This window comes from Lycorma delicatula, chromosome 12 (genome assembly GCF_047948215.1).
Source record: "Lycorma delicatula isolate Av1 chromosome 12, ASM4794821v1, whole genome shotgun sequence".
NCBI classification, from domain to species: domain Eukaryota; kingdom Metazoa; phylum Arthropoda; class Insecta; order Hemiptera; family Fulgoridae; genus Lycorma; species Lycorma delicatula.
Window position 1 is genome coordinate 56639577 of NC_134466.1, and position 18097 is coordinate 56657673.

General features: G+C 29.8%; 1 protein-coding gene and 1 long non-coding RNA gene across 5 annotated transcripts in view; one reads left to right on the plus strand and one right to left on the minus strand.

Annotated features, from left to right (window-relative positions):
• Positions 1–18097, minus strand: part of LOC142333520 (uncharacterized) — an 85194-nt gene continuing 67097 nt past the window's right edge. The window contains exons 3-4 of the long non-coding RNA XR_012758623.1: positions 5307–5480; positions 1–524 (exon numbers count right to left, since the gene is read on the minus strand). This is a non-coding gene — a long non-coding RNA (uncharacterized LOC142333520). The remainder of the gene's footprint in view (positions 525–5306; positions 5481–18097) is intronic.
• Positions 10126–18097, plus strand: part of LOC142333518 (uncharacterized) — a 57046-nt gene continuing 49074 nt past the window's right edge. For 2 of the 4 annotated variants that reach the window (XM_075380787.1, XM_075380788.1), the window contains exons 1-2: positions 10126–10304; positions 17184–17240. In XM_075380787.1, coding sequence (XP_075236902.1) covers positions 10213–10304; positions 17184–17240 — 149 coding nt within the window. In that variant the 5' untranslated portion in view covers positions 10126–10212. The remainder of the gene's footprint in view (positions 10305–17183; positions 17241–18097) is intronic. The other 2 variants (XM_075380789.1, XM_075380790.1) reach the window with 1 other exon arrangement.

Genomic DNA, 18097 nt, shown 5'->3' on the forward strand with positions numbered 1-18097 from the left:
TAGTTAATTACCTGTACAAGTAACTACATAAAGCAGTTTCATCTTAATTATACTCCTACAAGCTAGGATTCAGTAAGCATCCACTAACATCTTAATGCTTCTAACAAAGAAAACTTAAAAATAAATAAATAAAATCAGGTAATGATCAATATATCACTTGTAAAAGAACAGAGTTTGGTTTCAAGATAAGAGCTGTTCTTGTTAATGATGTGGTATCATTGCTTAAGATTACTTTTCTGTAATGTATTCTAGTCCATTTAAGATACTAGTATTTTTAATATGTAAATATTTGATAAGTATCTATGAAATTTTTTATTGAAGACAGTTCATACCCATATCTTAACAGCATGATATTAACCCTAAAACTGATGCAGTTTTAATAACTTAAATCATTTATTAACCCAAAATGTTTTTTTTCATTATATGGATTTTAAGTTATTTCTATAATACTTGTTTCAACTTTTGGGAATATTTTTTCCAACCCTTGCTGATATTTGAGGTTAAGTATTCATCTTGTACTGCTTCTGTTATGAAATATATGCAAGATTTTTAATACTTTAAATAAAACAAAAATGTATACTTTTAATATAAATTATTAAATTAGTATATACTGCAGTTTAATAATACTAATAATCATACAGTGTACCATATATAAATTAAGTCAAAGCCAAGAAGATCAAGGTTTCGGTCATTGAGATTACACCCCATAGTACCCTGAATATGGGAAATGGTATAGTCATGTGCAGGAATTTGTTAAACTGCACAGAAGAGGAAATCGTAGTGAAACTTCAGGAACAAGGAGTTGTTGAGTGTTGTTCACAACACTCACAAGACAAAAAAGAATTTCTACCATCTGAGTTGCACATGTTAACTTTTGCCGACGTGTACAAGGAAGATAAAAGCTGGATTTCACAGGTTGTATGTACCTTTGTTTATGCTGAGTCATTTTAATTTCTTTGGATGTCAGAGATTCAGACACATAGCTGCATGTTGTACGAGGATGCAAATTTGTGTATGTGGTTTACATCCTGATGCACTATGCTGAGATCCACCTGTCTGATTAAATTGTTATGGATAACGCCATGCCAGATACAGGAATTGTCCTATTTATTAACAAGAAGTAGCTGTTCTAGAGGTCAACACTATTCTTTGACACAAGGAAAGTTGTGCTTGGCAGAAAATCAAATATTGCGTCATACGTATATGTTGCTATCGTTTCAACACTTTCCTTTAAATCAGAGGTTTGCTCTCAGAATTGGCACCAGCAGTGGCTTAGATGATCAAACGTATCATCAAGACAAATTGAAGTTGACAATTCAGAAAAAACAGCCCTAAATCGATGTAAAAGAAGGCATATGCTTCCAAAGGAGAATCTTCTGTTCAATCTAGCAACGAGCCTCCAACTAGTGGAAAGATCGAAATCGTTAAAATATATAAGCCTGGCCCAAAAGCAGTGCATGCATATAGAAAAAGTGATCACTGACCAAAAAAAAGAAGAAGACTGAAGCGAACAATGGAGATTGCAAGGGCACGGATGCTTTTAAATGAGTAGGCGAGCACATCGGCCGCACCACATGCTTTAGCGGGGAGTGCATGAGTCTTGACTCTTATGCATAGCTTAACGCACCATCAGAGATGATATCATCTGATGCCGGCAGTAGGATATGACCAGAGTCATGATTTAATTACGGATTGTGATTTACTGCAGAGATTAGAAAAATCCATCTCCGAGGACTCAGTCACGCTGGAATTCGACATCGAGGCCTTCAGGGAGATGGATAAAGAAGAAAGAAATGTAGTCTAATATAGGCGATAGAATTAATGAATGAGTTTCGATATTTATGAGTGATTTTTTGAAGAATTTTAATAAACATACTATTTAATTTTTTGTAAGACATTAAAATTGTTTTCATAATATTGACAACATTTCGTTAAAAATATTTTATTTTTTCATCGTGTTTTTGAAATATTTTAGTTTGTTAATTTTAAGTGACAAGAACTCACTGCACCCTTGTCATGCTGTCTTTCTTTTTGGCGTATTGTAATCTCTTGAAAGGTTACCCAGGGCTTTCATTTTAGTAACCTGAAGCGATCTTGGTGATTTTTGGGTTACCTCCGCTGCAACTGCTGGCTAGACTACCTCGGTCGTACCTCTTTGGGAGGAGAAGGGCCGAGGGCACCGAGTGCCCATGCTGTGGAGAACGAGATATTACGGAGCATGTTATTTTTGTCTGCGACAGGTGAGTGGACGAGAAAGACGAATGCGTCGCCATTACGGACAAATTGATGCAGCCAACGTAGTGCGTACTATGGTCATCAGGGTCCGCTATTTTGTGGCAGTGCCAAAACTGGTCACGGTAGTGCTACAACAAAGGGATGTGAGGAGGAGAAATACATACAGCCTTCATACAACTACTATTCGCCCATTTTATATGGATCGGCAGCAGTGATGAGACAGGTGGACTCTGGAGCCCCTGAGCCAAAAGACCCTAGTCCCGAAAGCAAGGAAGTCTAGAAAGACAACGAGACAAGGTAGTCAAGAAAGATAAGCTGGAAACCAAGACCTCCGGGGACAGAATTGAAAACAACAGCCGTGGTGCGAGGGGGTGATGAACAGCCTGCTTTAGAGCCGTCGTACCTCCGCGCTTGCGTGGGTGGACAGCGATCATGATACTCGGGGATTCTAGATCACCCCAGCTCGAAAAGTTCAAGCTTGAAGACACTCTCAGGGCTGTGTTATGCTTAGTTGCGGATCCGTCCCAGGGAGTGGATGGTGAGGTGGTTTAGTTGGTAGGGCGCAGGATACATACACACTTTAACATCTTGCAGAACCTGTTACTGAGCCCAACACTTCGTCCGCAAATGGTATTCCACCCCTCACCAAAAAAAAAGGAATAATCCAATAATTACTGAATTAATTACTTAAATAATAAAAACACTACTGTTAATTAGACAAGGTTAGCGAGCCAAGTGAATGTAGATTAAGTTCGATTAGATTATATATTTAATTTCTCTGCAAATACCTCCAAATTCCCACCGATTTGAAAGAATTCTGCCTTCATTATATTTTTTTTTTAAATCAGGACTCCTCTATTTCCACCATCATTCTTAGACTACCTAACTTTTTTGGTTTATTAATAAATGATATGCGCGCGCGCACACATTCACACCTCTCTTAGGTACATTTTCCAGTCCGTTATTGCTTCAGATGACATTAACCTACGTTCGCTTCGCTCGCTAACCGTGAGTAATGTATAAAGTATGTTAATATCTTTAAAATAAACTGGTAGGAAACAGCATGTTAGTGTATTTTCTCTAATGTTTTATTGTCAGTTATTATGAAGTTTGCTATATTAAGTAATATTTATGTGAAAAAATTCAAAAAAGTTGGGGAGCATAAAACGAAAAAGTACCTACACGTTATTGATAATAACTTTAGAATCCGAGCACTTAAGAATTTTTTTCTTTTGTTCAATGTGTTGCACTCATTTCTGACATATCTATGTAATGTGTGACATATTTTCATTCATATTACTTTCCCGGCATATTCGCCGGGAATGTATGTTAGTGTATTTTCTCTAATGATTTATTTGTTAATTATTATTAAATTTGCTATATTAAGTAATCTTTATGTGAAAAAATTCAAAAAGTGTAAAAAAATTCATTTGACATGAACATCATTCATGTCAAAACTGAAGTATCGGTTTTTTAGCAATCTTTTGGTTTTCAGGTCCATCTAGACGAAAAACATATATTCGTGTATGTATTTGCTTACGTATGTACGTATGTATCGCGCTGGTTTTGTCCTTCTTAGGAATTGACAAACCGGTTTCTCAAATTTGGCTCAGATATTTCTATATATTGGTGACTGTTCATATTCATTTATTTTCACTATTCTTTAAGGGGAGGAAGTAGAGAAAAAACGAATTTCTATTTTCGTGAGAAACATTTTAGACAAAAGACTATTAAAACAAATTTTCTTACCTACAATTCATATAATAAATAATCCAAATTATTATATTTTGTTTTAATAAATCTCCACCTTTTCAAATTAATATTTAAGGTTTTTCTTCTTTTGCTCTATCTCCCTTCGATTTAAATATTTTTCAAAAATTTTTTGAAAGTTACTTTATAAACAGAATTATCAAGAACTTTATTGTAGACCCCGAACTGAAGATACAGAAAAGTATTTTTACTTTAGACTATATTAAATGAACCCGCCGGGTTGGTCTAGTGGTTAACGGGTCTTCCCAAATCAGCTGATTTGGAAGTCGAGAGAGTTACAGTCCTAGTAAAGCCAGCTATTTTTACATGGATTTGAATACTAGATCGTGGATACCGGTTTTCTTTGGTGGTTGGATTTCAATTAACCACACATCTCAGGAGTGGTCGAACAGAGAATGTACAAAGATTACACTTCATTTACACTCATACATATCATCCTCTGAAGAATTATCTAAACGGCAGTTACCGGAGGCTAAACAGGAAAAAGAAAGAAAAGAATAAAGAGACTTTATTAAATGGGGTGTTAGATATAGAGAAAACTTTACTTAAACTATTGTGTTAAGTTTAACCTTTCTTAAAAATCTATTCCCCATCTCTAAAAAAATAAATACATATATATCCATTTTTTGGCTGTAACTCTTTTTTTTTATTAATAACCGGAAAGGTTATGCAATACTTGCCCGGCTTATATATATATATATATATATATAAAATTAAATAACTCAGTACAATATCAACTGAATTTTATTAATGTTATCGTGTAATAAATTATAATATTAAAAAAAATTATGTATTGTCGGAATAAAACTTTATTAAGATCATGAAAAGATTATAATATTAACGTTGAAAGATAATTTGCATTAAAACAAACGTTGTAATTATTGTATTCAATTTATTTATGAGTTCACCTGAAATACCCTTAATACTTTATTAATTATAAATAAATATAATCTAAACAGAAGTATTTTGTTTCCTTTACTTTTTCAGGTGATTTTAGAAAGGATTCGTATGCTCATTACTTTTATTTTTAACATATATGAATGCGGTTTCATCACAGAGAAAATTTTAAGACTTAAAAGGAAAAAAAATAACACTTAAATTTTACGTGTTTTATGTTTTTTTATGAAACAAATTGAGGTTTTTGCGGCTATAAAAGATTGACAAGACAATTTTTTATGTGAGCAATTTAAAAGGGAAAGCCATTCGAATGCGAAAATGTTTAAAAAAATATTTTACTTTCTATTTTGTTTAAGTTAATATTTAGTTACTGAAACTATAATATACCTTATCATAATACTTACATTTTCTTCTATTGATGGTCCTCCGACAAGCCCATCCGTGGCATCGTCACCTGTCACGGTTTAAATTAGCCGCATAGACAAGACAGCACAAATTTCAGCGACTCGAATCCGATTTCCGCTACCCCGATTTTCAAATAAGAAGGAAACTCACTGTATCCGTTCACAACCAGTCCCCTACAACGTAGAACAAAATAACAAAGAAAATTAAGAAAATAATAATAGAAATAGATTTCTTGATAACAGATTACCCGTAACAAAACCTGTAACAAAACAATATTATAGTAAAATAAAAAACCATGAACTGCATTTCAGTTCATCCTACTCGGAATTGGTAAAGAAAATGCTCAGAACACGTTTTGATTCATGACACTACACGTACTTTCAAACCTTGTAGACGACTGCAACCTAATTTTTTAGGAAAAAATTCTCTGTATAAAAGATATATAGAGTATTTTAAAATGGTGGGTTGGCTATAATTTTTCGGATTCTACTGGTAAAATTAAACAAAAAATATCTTTGTCCATCATTTTGTTATTTTTATTTAAAAGAATTATATCTCAAGTCGGATAGATGAATCACATTAATATTTGGTAAGCGTCTTGGTAATAAAGTTTGAAAATTTTATCAAAAAATCTGGCCTTTAAATACCTTCGCAAATTACAAAATGGCGGCCATGTTTATTTTTCGTTCCTTTATATCTCAATAAATATTAGTTTTATCAAAATTTATGTACGTTATATGTTAAAATATTAAGCCATTTATTTTGAACAGAATATTTTATTTTTTTAAATCGGTTAACAAATAGTCGAGTTATGGGAAGAAAATTGATGTTGTAATTTTGTTTCATAATTATTAGGTCTATTATTTTGTGAGAAAATTATTATTTAATTTGATACCAATTTACAATACCAGAATTAACAATAAATAAGTATAATTAATATTTAATCGAATTGAACGTAAAGTGGGGGACATGAAAGAAGACTCCACTTTGCGTAACTCGGCTATTTGTTAACCGGTTTAAAAAAATAAAATTGTTATTTTATTCAAAATGAAAGGCTTAATATTTTAGCCATAAGATACTTCGATAAATGTAATGTCTATGGAGATATAACGAATTGAAAAAGAAAAATGGCCGCCATTTTGTAATTTGTGAAAGTATTTAAAAGCCTGATTTTTTAACCAAATATTAACCTAATTTAAAAGGTTTATAAAAAAACCTGTTTTAAAAGGTTTAACCTAATTTTAATGGTTTTTAGGTTTATCTTTAACCTAATTTTTAATTTTAAAACTTTATTACCAAGGTGCATACTAAATATTAATGAGATTCGTCTCTCCGAACTTGAAATATAAATTGTTTTAAAAATAATAAAATGGCGGAAAGCGAGAGAACGAAGGAGAAATTGCCATTTTTGCTAAGGATATTTTTTATTAAGTTTTACCAGTAGAATTCGAAAATGTATAGCCGGCCCACCATTTTAGAAACGCCCTTTAGAAATTGTTTTTTGCTGTCTTCTTTACTGAGTAGACGTAAAGTACATACTGCACAACATCTTGGTAGAAGGAGTACGTTTACTTACTGCTTTTCACTACCGACCGCAGTCTTTCTTATGGCTGTGACCCATGTAAACAATATTTATTGTTAGAAACAGGGCGAGTTATTTATTTAAAAATACTGATGTTCACACGCAGCCAGCCTCTGTGGAAAAAAATATAGTTGACGATTACAGGAATGCATATTTTCTGTATTTTGGTAGGCTATGCATGGCATACCGAAGTACAGCATTACGTTTAGCTGAATGAAGAAGGCGACCGCAAAACAATTTTTCTTTTCACTTTCCATAGTGTAACAGGATTTTTTAGTTATGATTTTTATATAACATTGCCAATTATCTAACATATTTTGCATGTCGGTTCAAAATATACGAGATTCAATTAGCACGGTCTAAGTACGGGGAATTACTATGTATATAATGAATAATAATCATTATATATATGATATAATGATGATTTCATTATATAATGTATATAATCATTTTTGTGGTTCCGATCGATGGAATATTTTTTTGTGTTACATTCTCAAACTGTAGAAAATCTAGATAAAAGATATAAATTGGCAGATTACATTAATCAATTGTCTTTGGCAATTTCATAAAGTATCTTATTACATTAAAAAATAAAAAATAAATAGTTTGAATGTTACAAAGTTCAGCATATGGTTTCATTAAAATTTTTCATAATTAATTAAAATCTGTGTTTTTTATTCTAAAACATGTTCCGAAACAAAAAGAAATTCGTGTTTTTCTTTCTTGTTGTTTGTGATAGATAAGATGTTGCATAAAAATATTGGAGACTTGCATAGAATTGAAATATGCTCATTATTAATATTTCTTCTTCACTATTTGTTTTTCTTTCTTTTTTTCCGTAAATTAGTTGAATATTTATTCCGTATTTTATTTCATTTCGTAAATTAAATATAATTTTTGATCACCTATACCGACAAAGATTTTTCAATGGTTCTTTATTTCACGTTATACTGTTTTCGGCAATTTAAATTTGCGTGTAAATTACATTCCGTTAAATATAATTTTTCTATTACCGGAAAGAAATAAAAAATTTTAAATCTATAAAACTAACTTTTAATACCTATATACAGGGTGTACTAAAAATTTCGGGGAAAACTTTACGAGATCACAGGAAATGTATTTTTAAGGGGAATATGTTACATCAGACCCTCCGTAAAAACCGATATTTTTTTTCTAATATACTCTGATTATTTTCTAATTTATTGAAGCCAAGCAGCGTTTCCTAGGCATTTAAAGAGCTGATATAACCTTTAAAGAGGCCTGTACTGTTTTAACATTTAACGATTATGTTATCTGTCCTGATTAAATATCCTTTGTGGAAATAACCTGGAAGTTCATGTCCGGTGGGAAAACTGGCCTTCCTACCAGCAAAACCTGGCGGCTAGAATCGTTTCACCGGTCGATATTGAAATTCCTCGATGAATTCACCTTGTTCAAATAGAACAGATAAATTTGAAGAAAGCTCAGCTATTGCAAAACAGTTACTAACATGTTATTCAAATTACTTGTAACAGTATTCAGACACTGAATTTTTTAAACGTTTATACGGCTGAAATGTGGATCGGTAATTGCAAATCGACCGAGCCATCTAACGAAGGGAGTTCGTCCCCGTGCGATTTTAATCTTTTAACTTTATTATTATACGCCTAACTATTAGTTGAGATATGAATGAGGGTAGCGGAAGCACTCTCTAATAGGAACGTATTACAGCCTCTATTTTATTTTATTTTCTAATCCCAGTTTAATTTAAATTACATAATCAATAATTAATTTCCATATGGAAAGGAATACCTGGCGGGGAGAAGTGCCAATTATTCGGTTACCGATTACTAAGCCGATTAGCTACGCCTTTCTGAAAATAACCGTTGATAATCCAGAAAAAGAAAATTGTTTCGATTTACCCAATAAATTATTACTTACCTTTTTAGAGTTAGTTCACAAATCCATTAAGGGCGCTTTTAGTTATAACTCAATAAATAAGTCATATGTAAAAATAAGAAAAAAAGTCACGTTCATAAAACATCCCCAGAAAAAATAATTACTAATAGAAATGTTTATGGACTATTTATGAAATAATTTCAGGGAATTTATATGTATTTTATAGTAATATTTTTGAACATTGAAAATATTTATATTTTATTTTTTTATTAAATGATAATTTATTTTTTATCAATGTAACGGTTGAAAAGGCTATTTTCAAGCTATGAAACTTTCCATAAATAAATATTATTTTATGTTTATCTCAAAAAAATATAAATATTTCTAATTGTATATTAGATTTTATAATTAGAATTAAAAAATTGAAAAAAATTATTCTTACAAAAATTTGTAAATACAAATAAATATTTATTATGTTTTTATAGGTTTAGTTTATCTGATGTTCCCGCAATGCGATTATTTTTTTTTTAAATTGTCTTTATCAACGATATGAAAATTTTTTTCAATTTTCATCACCATCGACGACTGCAAACTTTTCCATTGGCAAATATACTGTAATGTTATAATATATAGCTTGTTGTTTGGATATTTGAATGATATTTTCCATAAGTTAGGAAAATTAAAATAGACTTAAGGTAAAATATTATGAACATTTCATATAGCCTTTGCTCATACTGTTTTATATTGTTTTTCTACGATCGTTTTCATATTTTCATCGAGATACAAATATATCATATTGGTTTTCATGATATTAGTTTTTCTGCGTACATTTGCTCAATTCATAAAAATAAATAAAAAAAACGTTAAGAAAAAATATAAACTTTTATGAAATAGTTCAAATAAAAAAAAACATATATATATACTAATTTTAATATTCTTAATCATATTTTTGTTTATGTATTTCTATGAATTGTTTAAATTCTACATTTATTTAAATATGGAGCTTTTTAATTGAAGCCGACTTCAGAAAATTTAATTTATTTAACTGCGTTTTTTTTTTTTTTGTAGAAGCGTATGTAGTTTGAAAACATTTATTTATTTTGTAATTCAAAAATCGGCGAAGGCTAACAACATTTGATTTGTAGAAAATGTATTTGGAACCATCATACCTTTTTTAATTTTCCATTTATTTACAACACTTTTTGAAAAATACAGTTAATATAAGTGGCATGAAGACGCGTGGCTATCCTGCTCTGTGTACTTGCCGAGTGTATATGTTCTATTCATAAGCGTCACATTCAATCTTATGACGTCAGAGTATGAGAATGTATATATACGCATCAACACCGTATATATTGAGCATACAATATTGGATTTAGCAGTAGCAACCAAGCTTGTATTCTGAATCGATCAGGTTATAAGATTGTTAAAATTCTTTATATTGTATGAAAAACATAACAGTTATAAACATGCTAATCATAATCTACGTTATGAGCTTTTTTATCTTATGTGCGGAGAATGTTTATAGAGAAAAAGAGTAAGTACTTTTTAAATCTGTATGTTTGTGTGTGCGTTTCTAATTATTTAACTGAAAATATTCTTATAATATGAAGAAGTATTAAAAAATTACTTTAAAAAATGTTTAATTCTAAGCATCTGTATTGTGTATTTTGGTTAATAAAAAAGGGATACTTCCCTATATCAGAATAGCCTAAATTTAGCATAAAGATTGTATCGGTCTGAATTGAATTTTATAGAGGCAGAAACATTGTGTTAAACTGTTTCAATCTTTATCATGATCTATAATCATGACAGTATAATAGGGGAAATTAAATCTATTACATCTGTGAAAATTAAAATAAGTAGTAACCGAGAAGAAAAATAGATACATGATAAGAAAATCATCGAATGTGTTGTATTATTTCAACAGATGTCAGATTAATAAATAAATTTATTTTAATTATTTAATAGCTCGGTAATAAAAATACTATCGGAAATGCAGATGCAAGATAAAACAACTGAAGGATTGCCCTTAAAAAAAATATGTTTTTTTTAAATTTATTTATGTGAGGGCTCTCAAGTACGAAGAATTTTCAAAACTTAAAAACGAGTTGTATTTTACCTATAAAATTATACTTTCTCAACATTTTCTAAATTTCTACGTTCCATTTTATTCAAATAATATTTTTTTAATTGCCTTTAATAAATTTTGTTTACAAGTAATTAACAGTAGTAACGAAATGCAGTAGAAATAATGTAGATGGATCGCTAATTATAAAGATAGGAAGAGAAAAGATTATGGAGGTATACAAATTTTATTGGGAAGTAGAATTACTAAAGACGGACGAAGTAGGAGCGATATTAAATGACGAATAGCACATGAAAAACGAGCTTTCATTCAGAAATATATAATTTGCTTATATCAAAAAATAATTTACACGTCAGGAAAAAATTTTCGAAAGTATATATTTAGAGGGTATTTAGAGGGTATTTAAAGTGTATATTTAGAGGGTATGGAAGTGAAACATGGACGATCGGAGAACCTGAAGAGAAAATATTAGCAGCTTTTGAAATGCGGTGTATTAGGAGAATGTAAAAAATTAGACAGGTGGATGATGTGAAAAATAAAGAGGTATTGCGGCAAATTGATGAAGAAAGAAGCGTATGGAAAAATATAGTTAAAAAGAAGAAATATAGGCCACATCTTAAGGCATCCTAGAATAGTCGCTTTGATATTAGAGAGGGACGGGTAGAAGAGAAACATTTTGCAAGCAGGCGATGTTTGGAATATGTAAAAGAAATTGTTAGGGATGTAGGATGTATGATGACCGAAATCAAACGACTAGCAATAAATAGTGAATGTTGGAGATCTACAGCAAACCAGTCAAATGACTGAAGACAAACAAAAAATAAATGAATTACGATTTATGAACAGTTATTATATTTATGAATTATTATTTATTGATTTCCTTTTAAGGCTGTTCAAATCACTCCTCTAATGATTATATATTTCTCTTTAATATTTTACATAACAGTGAATGATTCTGAATTCATTCAATATCAAGAAATTAGGTTTTATACTTCGCACTTCGATCTTAAGTTACGCAGTTATGTGTTACAACATCTCACACCTCGTTTTATATTGACAAAGAACTTTCGAGATCTCCTCATTTGTAGTAATGATGCGGAATATTCTACAAACATATCGAAAATTCAATATTTTCTTGCAGTTCCACTTAAAAAATGTATTATAAAATAGAATGCCCCAAAATTTTGTATAAACGTTTAGGAAGTTTATAAATTTTCAAATGTAATAGCATACGAAAATAATAGTATAGTGTAACAGTGCTCTCTCTTTCTTCCTAATAAATCCCTCAGCGGTAGCGTTAGGGATGTCTTACAAACATACATAACTAAGAAGACTTTTATTTATCATACGTGTATCATGAGACAACAATAAAAATAATACATAATTAACAATCCAATTTATTTACATTTAATATCCAGTTTTATAAAAATGAAATAAAAATAATAACTAATAGAAATTAAAATACACAAATTATATTTATGTAATTATTACCATTATTTTACGTAACAAATCACTCATGTAAAATAAATGACCTATTTTTTAAAAACCCAGTAGTAAAATAACTCGATTTATTTAAATGATCAATATTCTTTATCAGTAATTATATTCTATTTTACGCCGTTTATCTTAATAATCACATTGCAACATAATAGTATTCATTTTTTTTTATAATCGGTACAGTGAACGTTCTAATAAAAACTTTAATCATGTTTTGAGGAAACTGTGCATTGTATACTGTTCGATTACCATTATATTCAAATACATTTAGGATATAATTATTCAAATATAACTTAAAAATGTCTTCTTTGATATCTCAATCTGGATTATTAACCTGTGTATTTTAATACCATATATATAAAAAATATAGTTTGCGCAGGGAATTTGTGCCGATTGTTCATGCTGCGAATTACGAATTGTTCTGAGTCCAGTAATTTGTGGTGACTAAGAAAATCCTCTAACGTCCTTCCCTTTTGCGTGGCTAACATTCGTTCTCCGTTCCAATCTGCTTGCATTTAATATTTTTTGGGTGATTGTAACAATAGTAACGGAGTGCATTACCACGTCGGTCTTCCTGTATAATCTGCCGCGGCATAGACAGTCATGAATTGGTATTTTAATTAACCATGATAAGATCTTTTACAGTTGGCGTTTCTTAAATGCTGTACTTCCAATTCCGTTACAATATAACAGTTACGGGTAGATTCTTCCCGTTGAAATAGAGTATTCAAAAATCTGTTTTTTGCTATACAAAATTATTCAAATTATAAAGATTCCCTGATTTTGGAGGGGTAGATAAAACTGACTCTAGCATCGAATTGAAAATTGTATTCTTCTTTAACCAGGAATTTTTCCGCGTCTCCGAGAGCTGGACCCGCAATAAAGCATAAACTCAGCTCCGAGGGATGACATTGACTAACTACCTCGTTGATAACTAAATTTCCGCCAGATAGTCGGGACTCGGTATTCTAGGCGCCATTCCTCTAATGAGGGGACCACAAAGGAAGCCCCACCGAGACTGTGTCTTTATATTTTGCAGTGAATGGAAAACTCCCGAAAGAATCTCCCAACAAGTCTAGGACTTACTTTCCCCCCATCGGTACTGCAAGAGAGTCCCACCCGATCATTGTAAGCGGGAAACAAAGAATAAAAAACAAGAATTATACTTATTTCTGTCTGCCATCTACGAACTACATATTAGAATTGTTTTATAGCTTTTACTGTTCTCGTTCTTCTTCTCAGTCTGAGATTCTCCCAAATATTTTGTCATTAAAACTATCGCTGCTTCCCTTCTCTCCTCTAAATAGACCGCTCCTTCTCTTCTTTTACGATCCTGGAAACATTCAAACATTTTAACCTTTTCTTTGTACCTCTACTGACAAGAATTGTTTGCTCTTTAATGTCCACCTCTGCAATATTCTTTATCGTTTCCTCCATTCAATGTTTTTTACATTCTTGAACGGTGTAAAGAAAGTATTGTGATTGCGAAATATTTCGGTTTTCAGATTTCAACAGAAATATCCATTTTGACCATCCCTGAATCCATTTTGACTAGTTTCGGCGTGACGTCTCTACGTACGCATGTATGTACGTACGTACGTATTTATCTCGCATAACTCAAAAACAATTAGACGTAGGATATAGAAATTTTGTGTTTACGGCTGTTGTAACATCTAGTTGTAGTCCCTCTTTTTGATTAGAATCGACTGAACCAAAAGCGTCCAAAAAAGCTAAAAATCGAAAAAAAGACTGGGTTTTTTAAACTTTCTCTTAACTACAGTAACAAGCCATCATTGAGAACTTTTCAATATGTCATAAGTGGTACTTATTTTCATTGATTCCAGGGTTACAGCCAAATAAAACTTTAATTAACGAAATATATAAGGGGAGGTACATTGGTTCGAATCAGCCCTCATTTTTTTTTTAACTCTTTTTTTCTAACTTATTTTTTTTAATTTAAATAAATTGATTTAATAATTATTAACCAGCGATTGTAAAAAAAGTTTTACAATAACTAATAATTGAATCGCAATAAAAAAAAAATGAAAAAATTTATTTGTGAAATAAAATTTTATATACTTTTATTAATGTGTAAATGTAATTTAATAGGCAATACATATATGTATATTTAAGAGATTTGGTGAAACATCTGATTATTTAATATTAATTGAAAATTATAGTTTAGAATCGTATTATTTTTGGATTTTCTAGTTTCATTTTTGATTAATTTTATTTAATTATTCTGGAATTTCTGTTTAATTTTATCTACATTAACCTACAGAGTGACTGAAAAATAGACCCTCATAAAAATAACACATACACTGAGGCATACATGCCCGATCTTTAAAAAATTCTTATCTTTTAGTTCGTTATTCCTCTGATATTGTCGAACAATATTCTCTCCAAGTAGGAGTTGATCGTTTCGTTTATTTTATTTTTTTTTGTTGCCAATCATTTAATCGTTCTTTGGTTGATTTAATTCTTCTAATCTTAATTTTTGTACAGCCTCTCTTATTCTTTTTATTCTTTGTTTGATTTAACATTTTCTTCCTCTTTATGTTTAAAATCTTCTCTTAATTTTTTTATTCTACCCTTGTTCTTAACATTTTCTTCCTCTACATATTCACCTTCTTGACGTTTTTTTACATATATTTCTTCATGTAATCTTTCTATTTTCTGTATGATTGTTTCTGTTTCGTTTTTGATTATTCACCAAAAAATCCAGTAATAAAAATTGGATATTTTACACCGATAGGTCGAAATTAACATTTGTAACCAGTATACAGAATAATTAATTATTCAATAAACTGAGTAATTGTAATTTATTAACTTTTATTCATACGAGATATCAGAAATCTGAAAATTATTTTGTTAGTCAGCAACTCACGAATATACGAATAATACTGATCGAGTAATACAAGCAATAAAGGGACTTTTATTCTATCCGAATATTTCACTTAAATTGTTGGATTAATTAATGTATAAATAGTGGAGGTTAATAAAAACTAATATTTCAGCAATTGTGTAATTGTCCACTTATTTTTAATTATTTAAATATATTGATTTATTAACAATAGTTACTAACCTGTGATTATAAAAAATTTTACGGTAAATAATAGTTCGATAACAATAAAAAAAGAAATATGAAAATATATCAGAAGTTATTAATGATATAAAGTTTTATGTTAATCTCATTTTAAAGAAATGTGTATATTCAATTTAATAGGCGTACACGGAAGTCTTGTGGTGTCCACAAAAGGTTTTTTTTTTTCTTTAGAAGCAGCTGAAGATAGTTTTAATTAGCTTTCCTCCATCCATTCTGTAAAGTGTCCGAAGTAGTTGTGGCTTTTTTTCTCGTTACAGCTTCCATTTTGTACATTCCCTTCACTTTGGGTCCAAGAACTTGTCTCTATATTTTCTTCTCCACCATCTTAACCCATTTCCTATGTTATATACCGTTCAGAAAATAGAATTCACTAAACTGATCTCACTCCTGTCCAATAATTACTTATATTTGTCTTGATCGAAAATGATTTTTTGTTGTCTGATATAAATTAGTTATATTTATATGCTAGTCCCCTTCCTTGTCTATTCAATGACTTTATGTTACTTACATAGTAAGGCACATTTTCGGAGACAAATTCTTCGAGAATTTAACTTTTGGAACTGTTTTTGTCAGAGTATCCTTAATTATCTTTAGTTGCATACTATCTATTCCAACTTCTAGTATTTTAAATAGCGATCCACGATTGCTTATCTTAGAAAAGATATGTTGGCTTAATTAATAAGGAAACTTTGTAGTGGAGCGGCATGAGTAAGTATTGAGTAAATAGTAGATACATATTAATGGTAACATGTTCTGTGATATTTTAATTATTGAAATTAGAAAAATATTTTTTATAATCAAATGAAAAACCTTTGGTGAGTTTGTCTGATTCTGAAAACCTTCCATCGATTAAATGTCTAAACCCATTTCCCGATGGGTAGCATAAAACCATAATATTTTCTATTCCTTTCATGTATGAAATGAACCCATATTTGTTGTATATTCTACGTAAAAAAGTATAATTTTTCAATCTATTACTGTCGTTTTTTTTAATATATAACAATTGTAATATGTTATAGTGTTTTTGATAATTTAATCTACAGTAGGGTTAAAAATATTTGAATAAATTCCAAATTAGTTTATCCTCGTATTTTATCAAATTTTGAATCGATTCCAAAAAGGGATTTTCTTACGAACTTTTTTTTTCTTTTCAAATAATCCTCTCAGAGGGTAAGATAGATCAACTTTGGCTATATTACCTTTTCTTCAATTTTCGTTATTCCCACATTTCTTTCACCCTTTGAGAGTGTTGTTCTTTCTCTTCGTATGTCCACTTACATTCCATTGGTTGATTTACAAAAATCAAAAAACTCCTTCATTATATATATAAATATATATTTTTTTTTTTAAATAGATCCAAATTAACATATCACAAACATTTTTACAAATTTAGAGAAATTTATTCTGTGATTATGTACTTTTTTGTTTGCCGTTTATTATTATTTAATACACGGCGCATATAGCATATAAAGTTATTAATGCAAATAAAAAAATTAATAACCTTAAGATTGCTACAAAAGCTAAAGTAGAATGTATACGATTTTCATAATACTGATAATTCTAATAACATGAAAACAGTTACAATTAAACCATGGAAAGTATTTCTCATGATTATGCGATAGTTTCTAATATATAAATTATATTGACAGCGTTCATCTAAGTTAATAAATAAGATATAGTAAATATCGATTAAAAAATAATACATCTACTTGTTTAAATTTCAGCCTATTTGATTACACTAAATTTCTTCATACAGAAAAATACGCAGATCTTCAAACCAGGTATTTATCATATACATGTGATATATGTATCTGTTCTTTATGTTATCTATATTTTTATTGATTATTGATTAAACTATGGCATCGACAGTAGACCTTTGTAATCGAATAATAATTTTTTAATTTCAAGATATGCTCCCCTGCGATTTAAATGTAAAACAAAATGTTCACAGTACGTTTTAAAAACAAATTTATGTTAAATAACTTTCAGGATTAGTACGTGTGTTTAATTCCAGTCTATGTAATTTAATTATGATTTTGAATTACATAGTGTAAATTAATTATATAATTTAAATAATATTAATATTACATATATAAAAGTTTTAGTGTATGCTTTGCTATTTAAACAGGTTTCAATATTTTAAAAATGGACAATCGACAGACAAATTAAGTTGAGAAATTCAATCAGTTAAGACGCCTTCATGATCCAAAAAGTTGCTTGCAAAACTTGTATAAGTGAAAGAACATTTTTTCAAGAAATTCCAAAGTGAAAATTAGGTGTCTTTCTTAAAATAATAAAGGAAATCAAAGAATTACTGTACAGCTGATCCTGATTCTTTTTCCACGAGCTAATTATATCTGAATTCAAGAATTTATGTCAATTTAATTCTTAAGTTTTCTTAATTACAATTTTTCTTGAATTTTCTGTAAAAAGGATTGTTTAAATATCATTAGCATAGTAATGTACGTAAGCATAGCCATACTTAACCTTGTATACTTATTACAGTATATCGTACTATGCTTCGAGCAGTGTATCATTATTCTGTCTGTAATACTTCATTAGTAAAAAATTTAAATGACGAAAAAAAATCACTACTCAACAATATTATTAAAAAATAATACATAAATTTTGTTTAAAA